Source organism: Apteryx rowi, unplaced genomic scaffold (assembly GCF_003343035.1).
Source record: "Apteryx rowi isolate R43461 unplaced genomic scaffold, aptRow1 scaffold_7, whole genome shotgun sequence".
Taxonomy (NCBI): domain Eukaryota; kingdom Metazoa; phylum Chordata; class Aves; order Apterygiformes; family Apterygidae; genus Apteryx; species Apteryx rowi.
In genome coordinates, this window is record NW_020450982.1 from 5,178,834 (window position 1) to 5,203,802 (window position 24,969).

The 24,969-nt window shown below is 41.8% G+C and overlaps 3 protein-coding genes across 11 annotated transcripts in view; 1 reads left to right on the plus strand and 2 right to left on the minus strand.

Moving 5' to 3' along the window:
- NASP (nuclear autoantigenic sperm protein) overlaps positions 1 to 216 on the minus strand; it is a 12,479-nt gene extending 12,263 nt beyond the window's left edge. For 2 of the 4 annotated variants that reach the window (XM_026086580.1, XM_026086579.1), the window contains exon 1: positions 49 to 213. In XM_026086580.1, coding sequence (XP_025942365.1) covers positions 49 to 110 — 62 coding nt within the window. In that variant the 5' untranslated portion in view covers positions 111 to 213. Of the gene's footprint in view, positions 1 to 48 lie in introns of all 4 variants that reach the window. The other 2 variants (XM_026086582.1, XM_026086581.1) reach the window with 2 other exon arrangements.
- A 1,143-nt stretch (positions 217 to 1,359) lies between these two features.
- On the minus strand, positions 1,360 to 22,641 carry AKR1A1 (aldo-keto reductase family 1 member A1). Of its 5 annotated transcripts, XM_026086589.1 has the most exons (8): positions 22,552 to 22,641; positions 15,479 to 15,598; positions 13,612 to 13,763; positions 10,627 to 10,822; positions 9,833 to 10,032; positions 8,774 to 8,846; positions 7,183 to 7,269; positions 1,360 to 3,445 (listed from the first exon to the last, which is right to left on the minus strand). In XM_026086589.1, the coding sequence occupies exons 1-8, from the start codon at positions 22,639 to 22,641 to the stop codon at positions 3,380 to 3,382; spliced, it is 984 nt and encodes a 327-aa protein (XP_025942374.1). In that variant the 3' UTR covers positions 1,360 to 3,379. The 5 variants fall into 5 exon arrangements, with proteins under 5 accessions (XP_025942374.1, XP_025942372.1, XP_025942371.1 ...); XM_026086587.1 differs by lacking the exons at positions 1,360 to 3,445; positions 22,552 to 22,641 and adding an exon at positions 16,407 to 16,533 and having other exon boundaries at positions 6,925 to 7,269; XM_026086586.1 differs by lacking the exons at positions 1,360 to 3,445; positions 22,552 to 22,641 and adding an exon at positions 15,719 to 16,153 and having other exon boundaries at positions 6,925 to 7,269.
- The window catches only part of PRDX1 (peroxiredoxin 1), a 19,975-nt gene continuing 12,334 nt past the window's right edge, over positions 17,329 to 24,969 (plus strand). The window contains exons 1-3 of one of the 2 annotated variants that reach the window (XM_026086591.1): positions 17,329 to 17,433; positions 22,560 to 22,697; positions 24,387 to 24,724. The gene's annotated coding sequence lies outside the window, so the exon portion shown is untranslated. The remainder of the gene's footprint in view (positions 17,434 to 22,559; positions 22,698 to 24,386; positions 24,725 to 24,969) is intronic. The other variant, XM_026086592.1, reaches the window with a different exon arrangement.

A 24,969-nucleotide genomic window follows, 5' to 3' on the forward strand; every position in this document is an offset into this window, starting at 1 on the left:
CTCCCGACACGCACACACCGTGACCGGACCCAGCCCGCCCGGCCCTACCTAGTTCGGGAGGCCGGTGCGGGCTCAACGCAGGGCGGAGCGGCGGCRGCCGGAGATTGCATAGAAGCTGCTGGAGACAGGGGCGGCGGCGGCAGAGTGCAGACCCCTACCCCTCCGGCTGGCTATATACCCTCGAGGACACGCCCCGACCCGCCTGGCGGCGCGCGCACGCCGCCAGGGGACTACGGCTCCCAGGGTGCCTCGCGCCCGCCCACCGCGAGCCGCTCCGGGCACCGCCGCGCAGGGCACGCCGGGAAGCGTAGTCCCAGCAGGAAGCGGCCGCGGCGGGGCCGCGCGGCCAGGTGGGAAATGTAGTGCGGGATGCGGCAGAGGCGGCGCGTCCCGGAGCGGTCGGGGAAGGGGGCGCGCAGGGCGCGCTGGGAGATGGAGTTCCGCTGGGAGGCCGCCGCGAGCGCGCGGCACGCTGGGAAATGTAGTCCGTGTGGGGCGACGCGGGRGTGGAGGGGTGGTGTGCGGGCTCCCGCTCCGCCGCCGCCCTCGGCCTGTCCCCGCACACGCAGCGGCTCGCAGGGCAGCTGGCGGGCCCGGGGCCGGYAGGACGGCCGAGGTGTGCGCCCTCCCCCCCCGGGAAGGTGGACATCTTGTGGGGGCACCTTTGTGAGGGCGGCCTGGAGGCCGGGAAGGCCGAGCGAGCYGGGCTAGGGGAGCGGCACAGGCGGGCTGGGACCTGCTCCGCTCGTCCCAGGCACCTCTTAACTGAGGGGGGAGCTGCCCCCCTTTGCCCCTCGGCCGGGGGCAGGGGCAGGGGGGGCCCCCACCCCCCACCCCGGGGGCGCAGGCCCGCGTGTCCCCTCCTGCCCCGCTCTGGCGGGGAGTCTGCCCACTTTCTCTCCCTCGCGTTTCAGGAGGCACCAACACCCTTGGCGTGGCGGCAACATCAACATACTTGCAAAATCTGTTTAAGGCAAGCAGCTAATAGGCTCCCACTAAGCTCATGCGGCCGCTTTGCTGCTTCCGCAGCACACGTAAGGTAGCAGACAACACAGACATGGCTGCTGCGGCGGTGACAGCAGAGACCTCCAGAAAACTTGCACAGCAGCAGCGAACCCAGCGGTGGAGACCTGGAAGCTCATTTCCCCCTGTGCGATTTCAAAGTAAGAGTTCATCGCTTCAGCTGCGCCACGTTCCTCTATGCGGTAAGGGAGCTGAGGGTTTAAGCAGGGAATTACCAGCTTTTCTTGGGACTTCTCTCTGCCTACTTACTTGTATCCTCTTGCTTAAAGAAGTAACTAGAAAAAGTTAATTGGGTTCCTGACATGAGAGGAGGGGGGAAAAAAAATCTCAAAGTCATGCACTGAATACAGTATTTATTTAAAGCATGCAAACATACAAGTCGAAATACAAGGGACAAAAGCCATTTTTCTTGACAGGATGACTACTGTTAGCAGTCTACATAGCAGCTTAAAAGTAAAATTGCTTCCTTATTGATTTGCAGCAAGAATCATACTCAAAGTCATCCACATTTAATCAGAATAATAATGAAACAACATGGATTTTGTTTCCCTTCGAAAAAACATCCAGTCTAGTAAAGAATCCCAACCGAATTGTAATGGTTTTCTGCACTCAAGTAAGTTCAGCAGTAGACTGCATTAGAAAACACTTTGCTGAGGGACAGATAAATTCTTTATCACTTTTTGTAATCTTTATTTAAAAATTAAAGAGATTTGTACTAGTTCAGCTGCATGCTGTGCAGCTCACGGCAGAAAATACTTGAGACATTGGCTTGCATTATGCTCAAGATGAATATAGGGTTTTAATACAGGCCTACTACAATGAAATTAAGTTAGCAAAACTAAAATAATATATATATTTTAAGTTTTTGAACTACTTGAATAAAGAGGATTGTTACTATGGGGAAAACAGTTAGTTAAGCTTTCTTTATCCAGCGGTTAACCAGAACTCTTGCCTATGACCCTCTGCAAATGCCATCAGTGGATCTGAAAGAATCCCTTTGTTTTAATTCTGATAAGACTTTAGAAACCGTGCCATGTAACGTCTTCATCAAGGCGATTAAGCATTAATCCTATTTTACAGGTAGAGAAAGTCAAAACAAAAAGTTAAACAACATTGGTAAGGCCACAAATAGTATTACTACCAGAGCACTGTTAGGTATTAACACATTATGTCCCTTTATACTCAGATGGCTGGACAATTCATTAATGAGAGACTAAAAAAACCCAAAATGTTGTTAATGCTAGAGCTCCAGTAGTGCTCAATGGTATATCAGCACTCAGTAAATTAGTCCCTGCCTCAGAGTAACACAGAGACATGGCAAGTTGGAAAGCAGAGGCACGGAAAAGGCAAATGACTTGTCCAGTGTCACCAGATCAGCAGTAGAATGTGGGACAGGACCAGCTCTCCCAAGTCCCAGCTTGGACAGCAATTGAAAAGGAGACATTAAAATAGAAGGGGCCTTCTGACAGGTCTTTGCTCTTATTGTGTACTCAGGAACTAATTCTGTGATCTTCCAGAACTCAAACTGGACATCTTTGGCAAAGACACACTGGACAACATTATGGGGGTAAGGCAGGATGGATTTCTCTAAGACTTCCTAACAAAGTTMCTGATGCTCTTGTGATGGGACAATTAGAGTCATTGCTAGAGCTAAAACTGATCCATGGGACAAGCAACAGAAAGGACTGCCCTGAAGGCTGGCTCCAGGATATGCATTTATTTCCCTCAAATCAATGTGAAAGTTAAAAGAAAAAGAAAATGGAGATCTTAAGTCCCACAAGTACTCTAAAGGGAACAAAATGCACTGGATGTAGCTGGTTATTTGGGCTGTAATTAATGCTTTACAGACATAGTGCAACATAGCACTTTCACTTTGATATCTTTATTAGTGTTTTTATACAGGGAACAAAGTCGATGACTGAGCAGTTGTTTAGTTGGAAAATGCTTTCATGCTACCGCCTTCTCCCCTCGCCTCCTTCCCCCCCCCCCACAGTAATAACTAAAGGATTCAAAACCTTTTTACAGGCAGTAAATCCAAACTAATGCCCTAGCCCACTTATGAAGTGTTTGGAGCTTGACTGGGACTCCCCCAATCTTTATCTAATCCCCAAAACATTTGATGCTTCCAGGAGCAAGCTTGCAGTCATTGTAATAAATCCCACAAACTCTGACATGGAAGCTACAGTATCTCCAGAAAAGAGGTCAATTAAAAGCAGTATACAATTAAACCGTCTCAGGCCTCCTATTCAGAAAGGAAGGTTTCATTTGGACAGACTTTTTGATAAACTATGGCAACAATTACTTGTGGAAGAGAATACAGAGGAGCATGTTATTCTAACACCTTATTTTCTAGTAGTTAATAGGGGTCATTGAAGGGGTAATTGGGGTGTCCAGCATCTCTTGSTACTAGCTTTCCATTCACCTGTGAAGCAAACAGATGAGCTCAAGTCAGAAAAATTTAAAAAACTGTTACTCTTAGTTACAAATCTAAACCATGCAGCATTTGAAATTCTTCATATCCCAAACACGTGCAAGCATCTTTTTCAGTTTAACAAGAGCTGTTCCCTCTACTCCCAGTCCTGTTAGCACTTCTTGAAAGAGAAAAGAAAAAAAAAAAAAAAGATTTCTGTAGCCTCAAGCAAAAGTCTTTCTTCCAGCTGCTGAGGCTTGAAGAATTGGATTAAGAATAGTTAAACCTTTTGCCTTGTAGCGTTATTGAATAAGTGTTGTAACACGCACACTTCAGAACACTTTATAAAAATCAGAGCTTTTGCCTATCTTTCCAAGACAGAGAGGTGCCAGGATGTTAGTTTTACAGATGGATGCGATGAAACAAATTAAGTAGCTTGCTCAAGGTCATACACTGAAGCACTAATAGTATCACTGAACTCTCTCATAGCACTTTTCATTTGTGAGTTTAAGAGTATTTCCAAGGCAGACCAGTTTCTCCAGCTGTGAAATAGGAGTGCTGAAACTAATGTTCACGAATAATGAAACGGAGGCTCAGGCTGGCCCAAAAGCAGACCTAGTCATACAGAAGTCCCAGGCAGGTCCTACACCCCACCTCTAACCATTCAGATGCACAGGCCRCAATGCTAGATGCATTCAGTCTATTGCAACACCCCCACTGACTGGGAGCTGGGGTAAAACCTTGCTCCTAATCTGTACATTTGAAGGAATTTAAGTGTGGTATCAGCGAGGAGATACACCTCCCTGGTGTGACAGGCTGGCATCATTCAGCTAAAACTTCTACTAAATGACTAATGATTGAATATAAATGATGTTAGAGATATCACTGATGATATATAAATGTTAGAGATTATTCAAAATGTTAARGAGGTGTGGGAGGGTAGGGCAGGGGGAAATTACAGGGCCTTTTAAACCAAGTATCCACTAGCAAGTCCCTCTAATTAGCTTTCAGTATCAATTCTGCATTTGAAAGCAACAACTGGAATTCCTAGTAATGAATTGTTTACAGTGAGGACTACTGTAGTATGAAATTAGTCACTTGGGGGCACTACAGAGCAGAAAACCAAGACGTTAAAGTTTAATATTTACTGATACTCAGATTAAAATAAAACTATCAACTGACAACAATCAGTAAAACTCCGTGGACAAAACRGTCACAGTATCTTCAGGTTTCCTCATACTCTACTGAAAGCCAACAATTTCCTCATATTCCCAGAATTTATATTCCTCATTTTTGCCCATTTCTTCCCCCTATATTTCACTATACAGAATAGCTCTTCAAGTAAACGTTCTTGTTAGCAGCATGCCAGAACAGCAGCTGCCAGAAGCGATGTTGCACATGTCTGTTTTCAGTCTATCACAGGAACCGGAGGGAAGGCAGGGGGAAAAACCCACCAATGAACACACTGCAGATCAATGGTAGCTAACTACCAAAACCAGATCATTATGTGCACAAGAACATTGTCACTCCTCCTCTCTTGCTTGCTGGTCATTCGAGTTTCACTTAAATACATTCCTCAGCCTGTTATGCATTTCCAGAAGTTTGGGTTTTAGGCTGGTACCAGGTATGGCTAAACAGTTTTCAATCTCTATCCCAATGACRATCTTTTCAAATATCCAGCAACATTATTTAAGCGCCTACATGTAAATGTAACCTCAGACTTTAAACAAAAAAACRATATGGAGAAAAATGGCACATCTGTAAGACCTTGCAGTTATATATCAATGTGGTAAAGCAAGGAAAAACTATGTCTTGTCAGTTATGAAAAAAGGAGCTCTACTGTCACTGCTRTAGCCCACTTTGAAATCCAGACACTATAAATTAGATTCATAGAGACAGGCATAAAAGGTTAGACAGGAATTTTAATTTTAATTCAGAGATGATGCAAATTCTTTCTGATAAGCCCAGAGGGGTGGGCAGGAGACAAAAGGTTCCGCTAGAGATCTTACAGCTACAGAGTCGCATTTTAATTCTCCTCATCTTGCTTTTTCCTGTCTTGTTATCTGACAATATGGCAATATCTTTGAAGCCCAGCTGGATCACATTCACCCTTTTTCTATTTGGATGGACCAGCACTTTGAACTGTATTTCATCTCTTCTTTGTGAATCATTGCGATCTGATAACGTCTCCCAGGAAACAAAAGCACATGAATTATCCCTGGCTAGTCCAAGCCCAGCTTACATTTTAAATGTATTTTGCAGCTTCATTTACAAAACAACTTTGTTGGCAGCATGACTAGCAAAACACTTGAAAGAACCATACTGTCAACAACAGGTGTGCTTGTCACCATCGCACTCACACACGTGCGCAGCTAAGCCGGCAGCGTGGCGTACAGACTCCCAATCCATAAGCACGAAGAAGTTTGGTTGCAGGGATGGGGGGAAGAGGGGTATCTATACATACACATATTGAAGCAACCCTACAGTTAAAATCATGGCCCTGAAGGTCTTGGAAGCCACAGCATGACAAACAGTGAAAGCTGTAACAAATATCTACCCTCGATTCAAGACAATCGTTCAACACTCATAACTTCTCTTTTCAAATTGGTAGGCCACTCATTGCTATGCTCTCAAGCACTCAAAAAACTCACTGATAATTCTGGAGAAATGCCTTCCCCAAAGAACTCCTAGAGCCAGTAACCACCGAGTGTCTAAGGAGAATTTACAGGAAGGCAGACATACTGCTTGAGAGCCAAGGGCATGACTGACAGCCTCCATGCACAGAGACCTACTGTATCTATGCAGTGTACTGTATCATAGAGAAGGGACAAATCACTTGAGATTTATTATAGTACAGTTGCCATTTTTTAGCCAGTGACCCAGCAGGGAGTGGCAATAGCTATCTTTGGTATGGACAGAAGCAGGACAATACATGTATAAGAAAYGATGAACACAACTATAAAGACAGGAAACAAGAAGGAATTTAAGTTTTCTGCAATGAGGAGAAAAGGGAAGAGATTGGTTCTTTAATATAAGAGAAGAAAAAACAAAAGGATTTGAACACTGTAAAAAGGCATGGGTTTGTCTAGTAAAACTGGTGTCTGATAGCATATGAAGTAAGGTTTCGGGTGATACAGGAAACTGATGATGCTAAAGGATGCTGCTGCTRCTAAAGTATTCGGAAAGAAAAACAACACAGCCAAAGCCAAACACCTTATTTTGGAGGAAGATTGTTACAAGAATGGTGAAAAGGGTACATCCAGTGGAGGGGACAAATTCCCTCTTGCGCAGCTTCTGTGATGGAGGTGGAAAACTAATTGCACCCAGAGTCTTCACTGAACTTAGAGGCTTATGGAACAAAGCAGATGGGGACAGGTGGAACAAGGAGTACTTCTGGAGGAATGGCATGGGCCTTGGAGCGCTTCTATTAGAGAAAAACAGCAGGAGTTCGGAGAGATCTGAAGCAAGAGGGGATTCTGATTAAAGACCCATGGAAAGGTAAGCAATGAGGACCCGAGAGAATATCAATGGCAGAAATAGAGGAGGAAAATGGGTATAAAAAAGGACAGCTTTGGGAAAAAAATTTTTTGAACAATTCTTCCAGCTTAGATACCCTAAAAAGRTGTAGCACTCTTACTTTTAAGTAGTTCTGACAGGAGACAGCAAAAGGAAAAAAGAAAACTGCAGAAACTCCAAGTTGTGGCCAAGTGAACATAATCAAAACTATTAGAAACACAGGAGAAATTTACCGTGATCATTGGCACAATGTAACGGTAATTTTTATTCAGGCTCCCGATGTGGCTCATCTCCTCTTCTGTGAGACTGAAATCAAACACCTATGGGTGGTGGGGAAAAAAAAAATCTTCATTCAATAATCATATGTTTTTCATATTTAATTCCTGAATTTTGCCTCTTGGTTTTGTTTACTTTGTAAGTCACAGTCATCTCCTTATGCCATGAATTTCTCCATGGATCCGCACRTAGTAGGGTTGACTTAAAGGCAGAAAAGTTCCAGCTCTCAGTAAACCATGACAGAATGAAAACAATAGCAGTGACTTGAGACATTGTGACTATTTCAGCATTTAATTTCAGATGACAGTGCAACGACGCTATTGTAACTGATGCGAACACACAGACTCACAAAAGAGACTGGAATAATTTATTAAGTCATAGTTACATAATAAYTCTTTTAGACTTTCAAAAAGAAACCTCAATGCTATATCAGAGTTTCTAAATCCTAGTGTTAAAACCCAAATAAAAGTAAATTAAACATGATGCTACTTGTTATAATATCTCAAACATCTTCAGAAGCCGCAACTTTGATATGCTCCTGTTTCAAATAGAGGGAATTTCCATACAACTCTGATGAATGGAAGTTACGTATCTATCTTTAAAAATCTTGACTTCAAGCAGGGCTTTGTCTTTTGTTTATAAATATGCAGTTGTAGTTTAATCCATTTTATAACAAACACTAAAACAAAGGCTTAAAGCCCGAGGTCTGCATTCACTGGCCGATTCTAAGCCTTCACTGAYACTGCATAGCACTCTTCCACAAAGGCAGAAATCAGTGGGACTGTTTCTCCAAGTAAGGGCTGCCTATTGAAATCAATATTCTGTTCCCATGTAAATCTAAGCCTAGAATAAATAACTGCACTGGATTTACTGGCATTTTTCAAAATTTTTAGCAGCATACTACTTGGTAGAATTTGGTTTAACAGGAGTAACAGTTGCACAAACAAATCCTAACTTAAAAACATATATGTAACCATCCAATCTGTATGATTAAGGGCTTAATAAAGATCACAAGAGGTGATTCAGAGACTTCCCTCCAAATTGCTGCCGGTCAGAGTTTTCATTAATTRCTGAAGTAAAGTGAATTGTCTTTAGAGCAGAAGTGAATCACACTAATCCTATACCTTCAGTATCATTAGAATGGCAGTTTGCTGCAGAAAGTCACCAGTCCTCAGTTGCAGGACTGTTATCTGTAAATAAGAACCACTGAACAAGGAAGTCTTTAATAACGTTTAATAAAATTTTAAACTCAGAAGCATCAGTAAAGATTGTCTTTGGTAAATGATAAAGAATTTTCACTTAGACTTTTGACAACAAAAGAAGACTTTCACACACACACGCTTAGTTGCTTGGAACTTAAGTTTTTTTTTACCAAATATCTTTACCTTCCCTTCTGAGTGCATGCACTTAGGAACAAGCATGGTCCAAGTGCCTCAGTTTGTTATGCAAGTGTTAAGACACTATATTAYTCATACAAAAGAGCATTGCTGAATCTCTTGTCCTCCATCTAAATTGSTGCCTTATAGTGAAGGGAATCAGGTTGCTTACCTGGAGATTCTGCAGAATGCGAGCAGGAGTGACACTCTTGGGAATGGCAACAACTTTACGCTGCACTTGCCACCTGTTTAAGAGGAGAAAGACCTTCTGTGCATGCAGCCCAAGAACCCAGACATCTGTTTCAGTAGAACAGATTTATGTTTTTATGTACAGTAAAAATATCCAGAAGAGGGCTGACAGCAATGAGCACTATATTAGAACCTAGTATCACCAARCTCAAGGAAAACAGTGGTCAGTGGACTAATTAAGGAGAAGAATGTGTTCTATTCGAATAAGCAAGTAAGTCTCAGGTGCTTTAAGCTAGAAGACCAAGAAATAGTCAGAAAAATGCACTTAAGCATTTTATTAAGTTCTAGCGTGACAACTGCTGAGAGACTAGAAGAAAACCCAAATTCCTCAAGTGCCTGTCTAGTGGCTTAAGCACAAAGTCTTAAACATGTTCCACTGACAGGGTATCTTGCTGCTGCCCAGGGTTGTGCTAGTGATACTGACAGATACCAAGCTAGACAAAAAATGAGGAAAGAGATCCAATTCTACTTTACAAGATGCTGATCACTTTCTGGATATCACTGAACCATCTTGTTTCCCAGTATCCAGTAGTTGGCTTCTGCTATATAAAAACAAAACAGCGAGCAGTTCTTCAGTGTAGGAACCTTCCTCACTCTTCCTGAGAGTCCACGTGAAGGCAGCAGCAAGAGCTCAAAAGTTCAAGCAACTGGCCATGTGCAAATACAGCAGGAGGTACCCAAACGTGGTGCACTGCTGCCTTAACAGCACTTCTCCCTCCTGTCCCACKGCAGTTCCACAGCAGAAAAGGTAGTGAACTGTCCCAGGAATGGATCCCTTTAATCTAGTCCGTCTCCCTGCCCTAAGGCAGGATCCACTCCAACTCTGTAGAATAAGCACTGAACAGGGTTTGCTTTTGGTGCTGAGATTCTAACTCGCCACTAATGGGAAAAAAGCACACACCACAAGCAGCTCCCTTCTATCCTGTGTTGTTTGCTTTATTAAGGCTAGGTCCAATTCCACCCTCTCTCAACTGTTGTGTACCTGAGGATGATCTGGGCAGGTGACTTGCTGTATTTTTCTGCCAGTTTTTTGATCCCAGGTTCTTCTAGAAGCACAGGCTCATCTGGATGTTTCCACGCTCGATCTGGAGAGCCAAGTGGACTGTAGGCAGTGACAACCAGTCCTCGCTTTTGGCAGTGAGCTATCAGCTCATTCTGAGCTAGATAGGGATGACATTCCACCTGTTAAAGCAACCCATAATGAGTGCCTTGCGAGAAGATATCAGCACAAAGCTCTAAACAAACAGGAGGTCAAAGGCATGACCATCAACCATCACAGGAGTTCATTCCAGTTTCTAGAAAACCTTATGAGCCTCTAATGTACCACATGGAGAATGAAAAACTCTCTTGGAGGCTAAGACTACAGCAAAAGGAGGATAGCTCTAATAAGTTTTTAGAGTGCTGGGTATCTGATAGATCATGCAACAAGCAAGGAAGCTCTCTAGGGGAAGGAGTTAAGTTAGTCCCTCTCAGTCTTTTTCTCTTGCACACTAAATAATCCCTAATCATTTCTCACACGGAAGGCAACAAACTCGTCTATTCAACTAAGCAGGCATAATTGGCCACAGGACATGGATATAGACCATCTCCCCAAGGAATTTTTTCCGACTGGAAAGGAGCCCACTGCATGCCTACTCCATTGCAGAGGTGGCTGTACTCCTCCCTGTAAATCAGAAGCTGCACACTTGGTGCTGAATGTGTAGCAGTACTTTGCAATTCTTCACTCCTGCGGACAAACATCAGAAAGGTATTCCTCCTCTCCTTTATTCATCTCACCTGGAGCACAGCTGGTTTGACAGTGGCCACACTGAGTACATCATCAATCTGACGGCTGTTGAAGTTTGACAGCCCAATGGCTTTTACAAGACCTTTTTCTACCAGCTTCTCCATAGCCTTCCAGGTATCCTTGTAATCAGTGTAATCATATCGCATTATGCCATCAGGATTCTTTGGGAAGAGATTGTCCCCTCGTCTACAGCATCAAAGAAAAAGTATAAGTACATACCGCATGATGATTTCTATTTTATTGGTTGTTCACTAAAAATAAATAAATAAATAAAAATCCACAAAGAACGAACAAAAAACCCTTTCTTTAAAATATTCTTTAAAGTCTACAGAGTTTGCAAGGTAGCATACAAGATGAGCAAACTTTTCCTTTGAATTCCAGTGTGCTGACTTAACCTACAGGAAATTGGTTTAGACACTGTTTTTCCTATTTAAACTTGTTATAAAGTACTCGGAACTACTTACCTATAGGGCAGTGACTCCACACCACCAGTAAGTCACTGTATACAAGCAACAGCTCATCACACACTTTGATCCTAGCGAAACAGCTGATTTAGAGAGGAGCAACTCAGCGGCAGCTTTTGCGGGAGGACTGATATTCTTCATTGTCTATTTGAAGCTGCTACCAAAGGGATCTTGGTTTAAGGACTATCTAGGAGAGACTATCTATGTAGTCTAGTTTTCCCATTCCCTCTGGACTCTGTAGCAGTGGTAGCASTGGATGCAAGTACAGATCCTCACAGAAGTCTTAACTTGTACACGTTGCCCGTAGGTTAGGTGTGTTTCCAGTTAGTCACACCAGCCCATAAAAATAACAAAGCACTTGGTTATGCCACGTGACACCACCACACCGTAACAGGGCTATGACGGTCTCTGAGCAATCTGTGCTTGGAGGGGTGCCAGCAATTCTGCTGGGAGAGTGCTGTTTCGTAACCCCTGCGGGACACTGCTAGGTCAGATCTTGGAGGCTGTCCTACGTCGCTCTAGCTAAACAGTGAACGGCGTGAGAGATGGCAGCAGCTAGGAGCAAGGGGACRCGGTTCCTGTTCCTGTAGCCGATAGAGCTAGAGCAAAACATACCTTAGAAAAACTTAGGAGCTCCCAGCACAGAAAAGCAACCTCATATGTCAACAGCAGTATATTAAGGGAGAGGTTACTTTTCTAGACCTAGAGGCACCATGATTTTAATATGAAAGTCTGTTTTAAATTCCTGTTGAAGTAGCATTCTTTTGCTCAGTTCCTCAGTGCAGCAGGCTTTATAGCTAACCAGGCATTGAAGCAGACTGAAGTAGAGCTAATGGAAAACAGAGTGAAGACTTTTGAATGAGAAAACATGAAACTGCTTTATGAAAATACCAGTCTCATCAACTTTTTTTCATTTCYGTGAGCAGTTTAAGTAATTTTTTTTTAGCGTAACTAAATACACATCATTATTTATATTACATGWTATTACCACCCGAACAAACAATGCTTTGATGGTTTTTGAATTGACTGAAAACAAACCTATTTCAAAACAGGGTAATTTTTAAACAGACATTCTTCCTTCAAACCAGCTCTAGTTTAAAACATTTCCTCATTCTGTTATGCTGAGGAATATATTTAGAATTTAAGAGTCTTTCCTCCTATCACTGGTGTGATACCCATTGCAAAATTCAGTTCACATGATGGCTGGAAGTGAAAAAAATTTCTTCTTCTTTTTTTTTTTTTAATTTCTAGGACAGACTGAAGCTCCTTTGAATCTGACAGGGTCTGCCCAACTGAGTGAAGTCTCCTTGCAAACAGCCTGTGAGGCAGAAGTTTAATTTTTTTAAAAAGATAATGAATATGTAATAAAAAAGGTATTAACAAAATATTACTGCTTCCACAGTTACAAGAAAATAATGAACTCCGCTTCTGTCAGTGTTGTAGGATAAATGCATTTACCATTTACGATGAGAGGAGAAAGTTCTCCTGCTATTTCCTCAAATCTTAGAATTACTGCAATTAAAGCATCAGAAGAGGTCATTTCAATTCCTCCTCATACAAGTACCAGTGTGATACTGCATGTGCTTGGCCACTCTGATACAGTTAGTATCTATTAGGAAGAAGTGTTGTCTTCTTTATGAAGCGCTTAATTCTTGTTTTTCAGATTAAAAAAAACCCAAAGGCACAAAGCAGTGATGGGAATTCCTCAAGACTACCATGCARGTAAATGGTAGAACCAAGAATAGCAGCCACACACTCCCAGTGCCAAGGGGAAACCCTAGATTGTTCTAAACTTCTAATGTATTTTAATTTGAGAAAGATTCTCCTCACAGTGAGCCAGCTTCTCAGCTGATATAAAATGGCAAGCTTCACTGAAATTATAACAATATTCAGAAAAGACACCTGTCTTATAAAATTTAAGTACTTATTCACAGTTCGACTACTTTTGATGACCTAACTTTGGCACCTGTGCCAAGCTGACAGACATTTAGTGACCATAATTCCAGTGTCTAGTTTTCTCACTGTTAAATACAATTTTTAGTAACAGCTTAAGGATTTTAAACAAAGACTTAATACCCATTTTTGTGGGCTCAAAATTGCTAAATAATGAGAATAATTATCCCTTTTCTATTTACAGTCTCTCTGTACAGTAACAGAAATCTGTCTTCTCCACTGTGTTTCCAGACCTGCAACAAATCTAACGCTAACCAAATTACCATCCAATTCAAATCCAAAGAACGGAAATGAGATGGGAACAGTTGTTTCTGTGAATGTGAATTCATCCAAAATGAATATATGCACAGATTATGGGGAAGAAAAGAGAAGGATCCTATACAACAGTCCATAGRATTATGCTATTAGCCACACTTAAAAAACATCTTGCAGGCAGTATCTGCAGGAAGAAATACACAGCTCAGAAAGAAGCTCTTCAGGACATAAAATCAGCCATTTATGTAAAACTGTTGTGTTTTGGTTTGTTTGCATTCTGTGCTCTTTCCAGGGAGAACTTACTCAAAGGCATGAGGCCAGTGCATGAGGTACAGGTCCAGGTAAGCCAGCTTCAAATCTCCAAGTGTTTTCCTTAGCGCTGGCTCCACATCTTCCGGGTGGTGCTTGGTATTCCAGAGCTTTGATGTTACAAATAGGTCCTCTCTTTTAATACCCTTTAAGAAAGGGAAGAGAGTGCAATTTACTGGAATGAGTTCAAAAAGAACTGCAGCAATTCCCTCAGTTAGCTTTAAAACAAAGAAAACAATTTAATTWAAAAAAAATTATAACCCACAAATTAAACTTTGAAAAAATATACTGGATGGAAAACAGGAAAGAGAAATATACGTTTGCATTGACAAGTCCGAAAGCATAACAAATACTTTTAGCAAATTATTAGAAGTTACGCAAAACAAACAAGCAAACAAAAAAAMMCAAACCCAGGCATACTTCTCCAAACTCTCCAATTTAAGGGTTAACGTCACCACTAAGCTGGATCTGGCCAAAAGAAAAAGACTATTCAGTTTATTCTTATGCAAATTTTGTAATTTAGTTTCACAATTCACATGTCCTAGGTACAACCAACTAACTTACTATTCTCATTACATGTTATAAACCAAGAATGCTTCTTATGGAAAAAACATGGGAAAATAAACAAAAGACGCTTCCCCAATCCTCTGCACTGGATTTTTTTTTTTTTTTTTTAGGAAGAATGCACCAAGAACTGAGTGCCCTATACCCTATATGGGAAGGGTAAGGCCCAGAACTGAAAGAAACAATCTTGGCTATTTATGAAGTAGAAAATGCAAAGGGGAGATCATATTTGGCATACTGAAGCACAGAACACCAGAGGGCATTTCTTGCCATCTTCAACAGGAGCAAATTTCACTCAAGTCTTATACGCTGTAGAAGCTGGAATGATTAATTCCTTAGCTTCTCTCCTTCCATCGAGTTATTTCTGTGTTTAATATACTGGCTGTTGTGTTCAGAGAAAAAGACATTCTAAAAATTCTAGCTTTAAGTTACTAGCTAATACGAACCGGRAAAAAAAAAATCCTATGCTTCCCTACTTTAGTTACCACCATCTAGACAATGGGAAGGAATCCCTGGGGCGAGCTGAAAACAGCCTCTCTGGAGCTAATCCCATAACAAAGAGATTGCCCTAAAGCACAGGAAAGACAAGAGGAAAGCAAAACATGAAAGCTTGCTTTCCCAGAAACTATATATACAGGTAAGCTTCCTGACTTCTTTGCCCAACAAAAGCAAGAGGCCAAATTTGAGATTCCACCTGAGGTCATCCACGGCAATGCCTCTCACATTACTTCTAGGCCATGGACTCTCAGCGTAGGTCCTACAGTCACGCTATCAAAAGCATCAAATGCAACCGCTGTTACCAAAATAAAAAAAAAAAGGTACCTACTTACTCGCTTGTATTTGGTCTATAACCAACAAAATCCCAGTCACTGAATTTGCTGTGGCTAGCCAGCATTGCGTACTGTTCCAGACTGGCAAATTAGAGTAATTTTTCATATAAATCATGGCAAAGATTTTCCATTATAACTAGTGATTCTGGGAGCCTCCTATTTTTGAGTATCCAAATTGGGATACTCCTTTGGGGGGAGRGGGGAGAGAAGGGAATCAAAAAAGGCATTTTTTTCCTTTGTAGCTTCCATGCAAATATTCTGGACAATCTTTCCTCCTCCTCACAGCCAGTACAGTTCTAGAAGAGAGAAAGCTTTCTTTCATGCCTCTTCCCGATAAGTAATACCAAACAGCTGGGATAGACTAGGAGAAAGCCTCAAAATGCTAACTTTATAGTCTGTTTTCAGGTTATAGCTGTCAATTTTGATAAAATGTATAGTCAGCACGGTGGCTTTTTGTGTTTTTTTACCTTGTTGGGCCCGATGCATTCCTGGAAAGCCTCACCTATCTCTGCTTCATTGCTGTAAACTGCCGCACAGTCAATGTGGCGATAACCCGCGCTTAGGGCATATTTCACTGCTTCTTTCACCTGTAAACAGAAACAGATAACACAGTCAGTGAAAAGAGAACACATGACTGAAAAAAAAGCTGTTAAGTACTTAATGGGAGTGAGAGGAAAGAAAAAACACCCTAAATCATAAGTATAGACCTATATAAGATCATGCTGTTGCACAGACGCACAAACTGAGTAGGATYGGTCCTCTGTAGCACAGCCTTTATGAGTGAAGAGCTAAGCGCTAGCAGATACTTAAAGAGAAACAAGAAAACAGGTCATGCATGTAAGAACTCATTAGATAGAAAAGGGATTCATTCTTAAATATAGTTGTCACATTCTCCTCAAGTATCAAATGAGTTCTAAGAAGCATTTTTCAAATAAATCGTGCTTTAGGGAGACGAACTAACTGGCCATCAGTCAACGTCAGCCAAGCCTGGAAGGCACAGCCTTTCCCCCAGCACAGGAACAGTCAGGTTTCTAATTCCAGAGTTACCAGACTTCAGATCTGGTTCAACTGCTCACACCTTATTTCTAAGATATAAGGTTACTTTATGGCACGTTTTTCCTCACGTCTCATTCTCACTGACTGCACAACAGTGAAAGCCACGATACTGCTGGGTGTTAACCCATGGCCTGCAGGCAACACGAGATCTCCTGACGATGCTCACAATTCCGCATTTTGCTTCCCCTCGGTCTGGCAAAGGCAGCGTTGCTGACGGTACACCCCTTGCTCTGTACTGTTGCCCACAGGCCAGAATGGTCAGGAAGGAAGGYACTGTACTTCAAAGCACTTTCTGCTTTTAAAAACTCTGAGGAAGCACAAGCACTCAACAGGACATACATTTACACACGGGCCTCAGATACGTGGTGAGTCTATGGACCAAAGAGGTAAAAACATATTTTGTTTAGTTTCCAGTGGACAGYGAGCAAGTGTTCTCTTTAAGATCTGCCCATCTCTTCAGTGCTACAGTAAGACTACATCTTATCTGTGCTGATCTCTATATACTGCTCTTTACCAGCTTGTCCCTCGAGTCTGGGGGAGATTGTACGCTACTCTGGGTGTGAGGCTTGATACAACAGGGGCCTGATCTATTTACAGATTAGTCTAGTCAAGAGGTAAAAGTGTCCATGCAGGTTAGAGAGACTGCCAAAGAGATATTTTTTTTTCAACTTAAGCATCAAAGCACCTGCATGTTCAATTTTAAAGCTAACAAAACAATTCACTCCAATTAAAGACACTAACAGTCTAGCTTTCAGATGCTACTCAAAAAAAAGGGGGAAATCAAATGTAAGAAAGGTCTCTCTGCTACTGGTGAAATCAGTTTATTTTTCTTTTCAAGAACTGCAATAAGAGCAGACACAGGACATTTTCTGACTGTATTCGTTAGCATTCTGAGAGGAAACGTGGACTATAACCAGTTCTCCTTAGCCAGAATGACAAAGCACTTTGATCACTACACTGAAGCAAGTTCTTCCTTCTTCACCAGGATGGTATGTACAGTGCTGACTTCACCGTGACAAAGACATTTCTCCTGAGGTCATTACGAAGTCAAGGTCAAAGTAATTCAAGGTCATAGTGAGTGAGTGACGAGCGAGTAAAGMGTTAACGGGACTGAAGAAGTCTGCCCCTGATAAGGCCGGGAATCGAAACTGCAGGGACCYCCAGGGAGGGAGGAAGCCAYAGGGAGGTGTTGTGGTCTTGCCTCGCTAGCAGGGTCTTTCCAAGCAGAAGAACACACAGTCCTGTGATTGTGCGACTCGCAGAGGTCAGCAAAAGCAGTGTTTGCCCAGAGCCCCAGCCGTATAAAAGAAACTTGGAAGCTCAGAGAGTTTGAGCAGGGGACGGGAACGTCATCTCTGGCTGGATCGTGAGTATCCCCCCCCCGCTTCCCCTTTCCCTGGGACGCTGGGTTAAGGTAACTCCTCGAGGTTGAGCKTCCTCTCACTAAGAGAGTGAACAAGCTAGCTTTCAAGTCGGGATAAGCAGTGCTTCCAATTAATAGCGCASTAACCAATGGTTTTGGGTTATCCTTTCCAATTTAATAATCGCATTATTTTAATGGGTGTTACTAATCTGAGAGTTTGTGTGAGGAAATAAACATATTTTTTATTATGTTACTGTCTCAGTTGTAACCATCGAACCTTCATAGTGTGACAGTGAGACACATTAAAAGCTGTTTTAGGCTGAATAGCCACACTCCGAGAAGGTAAAGAGTAATGACGTGGATCAATAAAAGTTGTGGAGCAGAAGCATCTGCTCTGATAAACAAAAATAAAAGTTCAAGATATACTTTCACCAAAAATTCAGACATGCTAAGTTCTGTTTTCTTGGGACCTTTTGAGGGGAGGGAGGAAAAGAAAATCAGAGTATTCTTCATCCGCAGCATTTTCCTATTTCTATTAGCCTAATATATTTTTACTTAATTCTTATTCAAACAGGCACAGAATTTGCCATAAAAATTAAGTAGGCACCACTTGCAGAAAAACAAGAATACGGCACTCCAAACATGTCTCTGCAAGGTGATAAACAGGAGGCCATATTTCTATATCAGTGTGTTAAAATAAATTCCTAGCACTGAGAAACTGGGACTAGTCATTTAATCTGGCTTGTGGATTTTGGCAAATTTTTTACTCATGTAAACTGTTCTCAGCCTACTAAGATATTCCACTTTGAACTGAGAGCTCCTGTTCCATGCAAAAGGCAAACAAACAAGGATAGATGTGCAAATAAGAATTTCTTGGAGCTGGAAAAAAAAAATCTAATAACAGCAAGAGCTGTGAGCAAGAAGAATACTTTGTTTTAACAGAAAGCTTTGTATTTTTGAAATTAAGTTCAGGCAGGTACGTGCACTCCAAGGACAGGGGAAACTCAAGGGAAGCAGTTGGAGATTCAAATGCCCCTGAGTATCTGGTGCTGTGAAGTAGTAATAGCTAAAAGATCTTTCAGACCTTCCAGATAGCTTTTAACGTAGTCTGTCAGTACTGCCATGGAAGGAACAATTACCAAATTCATTTTGCACTGGGCAAGTTGAGTCAGACAGCTTAAGTAATTTACCCATCAGCATATAAATACAGAATGTAGGTCTGAAAGGATCTTGAGAAATCATCTAGCTTACCCTTACGCCCCTCAGCAGGGCCAGCTAAGTCTAAACCACTCCCACAAACATCTGTCAAAACCATTTTTATAAATGATAGGCAGTCTATGCCAATGCTTAGCTATCTTTATGTTCAAAACTTTTTAGATGCCCAACCAAGGTGCAAGGCCCTAATATCTCATCTGATTCCTCAGACATTAAATTCATTGGCTTCCCCTTTGCAAGGGCTTATTATATTTGAAAATTGTCAGCATGCCTCCCTTCAGGCTTCTCTTGATCACATGACTGTAGGTGCTTCCATCTTTCATCAGAAGTCACCTTTCACAGACCTTGCATCATTCTTGCTGCTGTCTTTTGCCAGCTAGTGCATACTTCTCTTGATGTGGTTGGCCCCAAAATGGGYGCAGTATTGCAGCCGAAGCCTTATTTTCCTCCATTGTAGCAAAGTCTTAGGAACTAGACTCCCATTTATACAGCTTACAAGGGAGTCTKCCTTCCCACTCCCCTTTTGTTTTTGAAAGGTGGAGGAACATGATATTGCCAACAGTCAGTGGCAGATTTGGAAAGAGAATCTCTAAGTCCCAATGCATTACAATATCCATTAATAGATTTACAGGTCCTCAATTTGCCCATTGCAATGTGAAAACTTAACAAGCTGTATTTATACTTCCAAGCAACAGAGAGTCCAGGTGTCCAGGGAGCCTCTTCTGTATTGCCTCAAGCCATTATGAAGAGACTCTCCAAAACTTTGCCGTGATATCACTCATCAACAAGTCAATAATACTTCATAAGGAAATAAAACTCTAGAGTGGAGCTTGGCCAATCTCCCTTACAGCCAGAGGAGACTGTCACAGTCTAGCAGTTTGAGTATATCTGCTGATGGGAAATAGGAAAAACAACAGATCATCAGGCCCCATGATATTCACATGCAGGATGACCAGAACATATGCACTGCTACAYCACAGTTCCTACCTACTGTTCTAAACAGCTTGCTGCAAAGCAAGGAACTCAGATCACCGTATAAGTAATAACTTACAGTTGATGTACCCTAAAACACTAAGTTTTGCCTCCTATTCTTTTCAGGTTTAATTCAAGTTCTCCCCTTAATAGCATTCTGGTAGTGAATTCTTGTTTACGTGACCAAGATTCTCTATATTTTCTAAGAGAATTTTCAAGAACAAAGCTGCAATCCTATCATGAAACAYCCAGTCCAACTGGTTTTATGAGGTACACACTTCCTTTTCCAGCCTTCCTGAAGTTGAGCTCAGAAATTCAACAACTGCCCTCCACCCCATGTCTCTTCCCCACAGAACTAGCCCCTGACACAGCACGTTGCACTTGTCTGGTGGGAACTGATGCTCCAGGTTGAAAGCACGGYCTGCTTGAGAGAAGAGAGAATAAAGCATTCAAGGATTACAGATAATCAAGCTCCAATATTACCAAAAAAACACGCTACTGATATTCTTGATGCTACTCTTCTCTTTGAACCCACTCCTGCTGCCAATTCGTAAGCTTTTGTATTGTATTGCCTTCCACTCAACAGCCCTCCATCACGTTCCTATGGTAACATGTAAAACAATTTCTCTTCTGGCATTTAATCATGCAGGGGAGAAAGAGTGTATTATTTTAAATKAGTCTTCCAATGTGGGTTTAGATTCTAATATTTTTTTCCCCCTAATCTTACCTCCTACATTATCGGTCTTAAGAAACAAAGGCTGCAATGACACATTTTTACTGGACTACTAAGATCTGGCTATAACCCAAAGCCTTGTTTAGGATCAGGAATAGGAATGGTAGTAACAAATTATCAACAGAGAAAGGTCTAGACTGAAAAACAGCTTGGCAAGGAAAATGATAACTGCACCTCGCAAAATATTTACCTGAAGCCATCCATTTAGAAGCCATCCATTTAAAAGCCATCCATTTCCTATACTCATGCTTCTGATGTAGCCCTTGTGCAAAAGAACTTTTGATAAATAGCCTCTATTTGAGAGGCAGCGATTCTTCTTCTGCATCTCTAGGTCTTTGGCCCTTAGTGGAACTCCTACGGTCTTTAATTCATAATTATAATTATTCTCCTGAACTACRTCGTGTCCTTTTAAGAGTGAACCATTTGGGCATTCTGCCAAACTACTGCTGCGCTTCTGAATCTGAAGGACAGATGCAATCAATTTTGAAGAACGATAAAGCATCCGTAAGACTAGCAGCAACTTCTGTAACTCTGGCCCTTTTTACTGTACTCTCAAGATCATGTCTTTTACATTATCTAGGAATACTTCTTTGAAAATAGYAGGCATTCTAGAAAAGTAACTCCCAATGACTTCAATAGGACCCTAAAGGGATCTCTAGTAATGGACCCCATTCCAGGTTCAACTGTTAGAAATGCTGCCTACTATGGCAAAATCCAKCTGGAATAGGCTTAAATTATGCACAAGCAGAATCTTTCCAGGTTATTTTATAAGACCGCACTTTTCCCAGAACAGATAGTGTATAAAATAAACAATACAATAATATTTTGTTTGTTCAGTCCCAGGCATTTGCTTTAGTAGAACACACATTCCAAAAAAAAAAAAAAAAGCTTTGAGTCTACACGAATTCATCCATTAAGTTCCAGCACGTTAATAAACCTAATTCAGCTGGCAGTTGCTGTTTTAAGTGACAGAGCTGAGCATTCATCCTTGTCCTCATTTAAGAGGTTGACTGAGTTCTCACACCAGCTCAACTTCCACATCAGTACAGCTTCTAAGCCCAACAGATCTACTGTTCCGACAGTTGTTTGGAGAGGAAGACCAACAATAACATGKCTCTGAACAGATTTAATTTCTATAGTTTTGTTTTCCTGCTTTTCCCTCCAACTGGCATAMCAGAACCGTGCAATGGGTCATTTTGAGAAGTGTTTTAACTTTCCCTCTCAAAGTCATGAGCACAATTTTATCAGATGTAGTCCTATTGTTTCGAATCAAACCATCATGAAGCTAATGCAAGAGTAGCAGCAAAATATACAACGCTACAGTACGGACGTGCAATGGTAGACACCTGGTCTGAAAGAAGTTAACCCAACAATACCAACTAAGAATTCTACCAAGCCAGAGGACACTCCTCTGCTGGACATTGCACATAATCRCTGTGAAAGGCAGTCTCTGTCCTCATGAATTTACCATTTAACTAAATGAGRCAAAAACAAAAAGAAAGACAAAGGAGAGAAGTATTGCACAGTCCACAACACGCAGATGTTCACGCAGACAGTCTGTAGTAGCACACACAATTCTTCCCAAGTCTGGTGTTTGCCAACACACTGCATTTAGAAGCAGAGTGCATCTAGCAGTATTAGCCTTCCTTCTCTAAAAGCAAGAGGACTTGAGCAAGTTCTTAGTTTTCCTGCTAAATATAGGCTGACCACTAGAACAAGACTTACTATAAGATCAGTTAGGGTTCTTGCCTCCCAAAATAATGCTTTCAACTAAGTCACAGCTCAAACCAGATGGATTCTTGGTCAAACCGGCAGCCTGAGGCCTTACCAGTGGAAAAGTCAGGCACCATATTACAGCTACAGTTTTTTCCCTGCCTGAGCAACTCATCCCACTGATAGGACTCTCTCTGAATCTATCTCCCAGAGCACTGCTGCCTGAGGCCTGGGTTAACAAGTCTTAAGGGATCTTCTGGTTTTGTGTCCTAAAACATCAGTTGTGCAAATTTATACATAAGCTCCACTGACTCCAGCAGACCTAAAACTAAATCCATTCAAGTGAAGGATCCAGGCCCACRGTCTGTTTACATTTTGGAAGTATTTATAAAAAATAAACAAGATCTAGGATCTTCAAAAAGGATGTGCAAAATAYAAATACAAGTTGAGAGCAGACAATACTGATTTATAGTTTATTCTCTGCTTACTTGGCCAGGGTCACTTTTCCAAGTTCCCAATCCTATGAGAGGCATCTTCTGACCAGTGTGGAGCACAAGGAAGTTGCATGCTGCAGACATTTTTGCCTACAGAAGAACAAGGAAGGAAAAAAAAACAAAGTTTTTGCAGCAATTTGGTAAGTTGCAACAATTTACTTWTCTATGCTAAGAAGAAAAATCATAAAGGTCTTGATAATGCTTTTATTGTTACACTAGAATAAAGTAAAGTAGGTTCTCCACAGCTTTTACTGGTGTAAAGGAGATCAGTGGCTACCTGAAGAGACTAGAATAGAAGCCCTTTTTGTCTCTTTGCTCTTACTCTCTTTTCTCCTCTGCAGTGCACAGGTTTAAGATTTCTCAGAGTTGAGAAGTATATCAGGAAGCAGTGTGCAATAACATACACTTAATACAGAAGCTCAGGTGAAAACATTTTTTTTAATTAAAGAAATCAGCTGTAAGCTTTGATGGTGCAGAAGGGGGCAAGAGATGTTTATTTGTCAGCGCTTAGCATATGGTGATTCCGTAGGACTTATGCACTAAGTCTTCCTCTTCTATCAGCTAGCTACCAGCAGACCTCAACTCTTGCATGAGACGCATTTCAAGTACAGACAGAATGTAATAGCTATTATTGCCATTGTAGAAAGGGTCATACACTGATTTAGCACAAATTCACAGAGCAGTAGCRTTCTTTTGATGCTAAAGGGAGAAGGAAAAAAATGATGCAAAGCAAATAGTCRCTTTGATCGTGGGCTTCTCTCTCATGTTTAATACTGTGATATCCAAGCATTTCCGATGTGAAATTCAATAGAAGATCCTACTGGAACCTTTGTTCTGTTAGCAGTTGCTGCAAACAACAATCTGCTTGCAGCTGAAAAGCTTTTTAATCAAAAAGGAAGGTTTTGTGGTGTGTCCCAACATCCTCACAATATATCTTTCTGGCAAAGTTGTTAAAAAGAAACCACATTCAGGATGTGCTCCAGAGCCAGCTAACTGATTTCAACAGAAGCTGAGGAAGTTATTTCCCAAGCTCAGCAATGTCCAAACCAGTTTTGTTTTTTCAAACAGATAACATTCACAAGAGTGCAAGCATGCAATGCTGGTTTTCAGACCATCTGTGTAGGAGGAATGTATGTTTTCAAAGTAAAGCATTCACCCAGCATACTGCCCCAAAATAGCTCTGCCGTCTCCACAACMCTGTGATCGGTTTCCTCACACAGGTAGTCCCTACTGACAGATTTGGTAACACAGAAAGTTTGTATTTTCAATTTCACACTTAGCTTCTCGGGGCATATTTTTGTAGATTTACACTGTGTAGACAAGGAACAGCACACTTGTTTTACAAAGAGACAGAGCAGAGTAGTTAAACACTAACTAATGGTTTGGGATCTGCACTGAGATGCATTAAGTCCAGAGGTTGGTGTTGAAGGCAGTCACCAGTTAATTAGACTGTGGGTGCACATCGGTTATTTGGGGTAGGGAGTCAGACAAGCAGAACGCGACACTGGTAACAACGTTCCCTGAATGAGYGTAGCAGTTTTGCAGCCAGGTACGCACAAGTGGACACTCATATTTTTACCTGGATTTAATCACCTAAATAAAAGCATCTTCTCACATCATGCAATACAGCTAGAGACTTTTTGATTCACATTGGCCCGTAAAACAACATAACAACTACCACACTTCACCCAACCACCTTACACAACCATCCTAAATGCAACGCTTCAGCCCAGAAGACAAGGTTCATGTGTTTAATCAGTAACTGGCATCAGCACATTTGCAAAGAATCATCTCACTTCATGTAACGCTGTTGTACTTTAACACTGCAGAGACAGCAGAACTAGAAACTCTGGAAGAACGGAAATGTTCCAGAACTAGAAGCTCTAGAGGAACACCCACAAATTAATACTTTCCACTCAGATTCTTCTCCTAACAAGAAGACATAAGGAAACTACTGTGTCCACTCATCATCATTACTTTGATCATTAAGAAGCGGGGAGCTTTTTTTTTTGGTAACCCTAAGAACAAAAAATAAATATAAAGGCAAACCAATTCTGGGCAAGTAAAGGGGGGTTTGCATTAGCAGCGCTCGCCTCTCCTGTTCCCACACTCATGCAGGAGCAAAGCCCAGAGTGATTCGAAGGCCACGTAGGCAGCCTGACTGGGGGTGAGTATTAATAACTGGAGAAGCGTAAACTACATTAGTTTATCGACCCATAGATATAGCTCGTTTTTAATGCAAAGTAACGAGCCTTCCACCTTAAAAAAATAAAAATAAAAATAAAAATAAATGAAAGGAATAAATGAAAGAAAGCACAGAAGCCCCGGTGCTCCGCCGCCCTCGCCCGGGTACCGGCTCCCCCTATCCCCCCGCGCACTCCGGCCGTGCCCGCAGCAGGGCGGCGCCGCGCA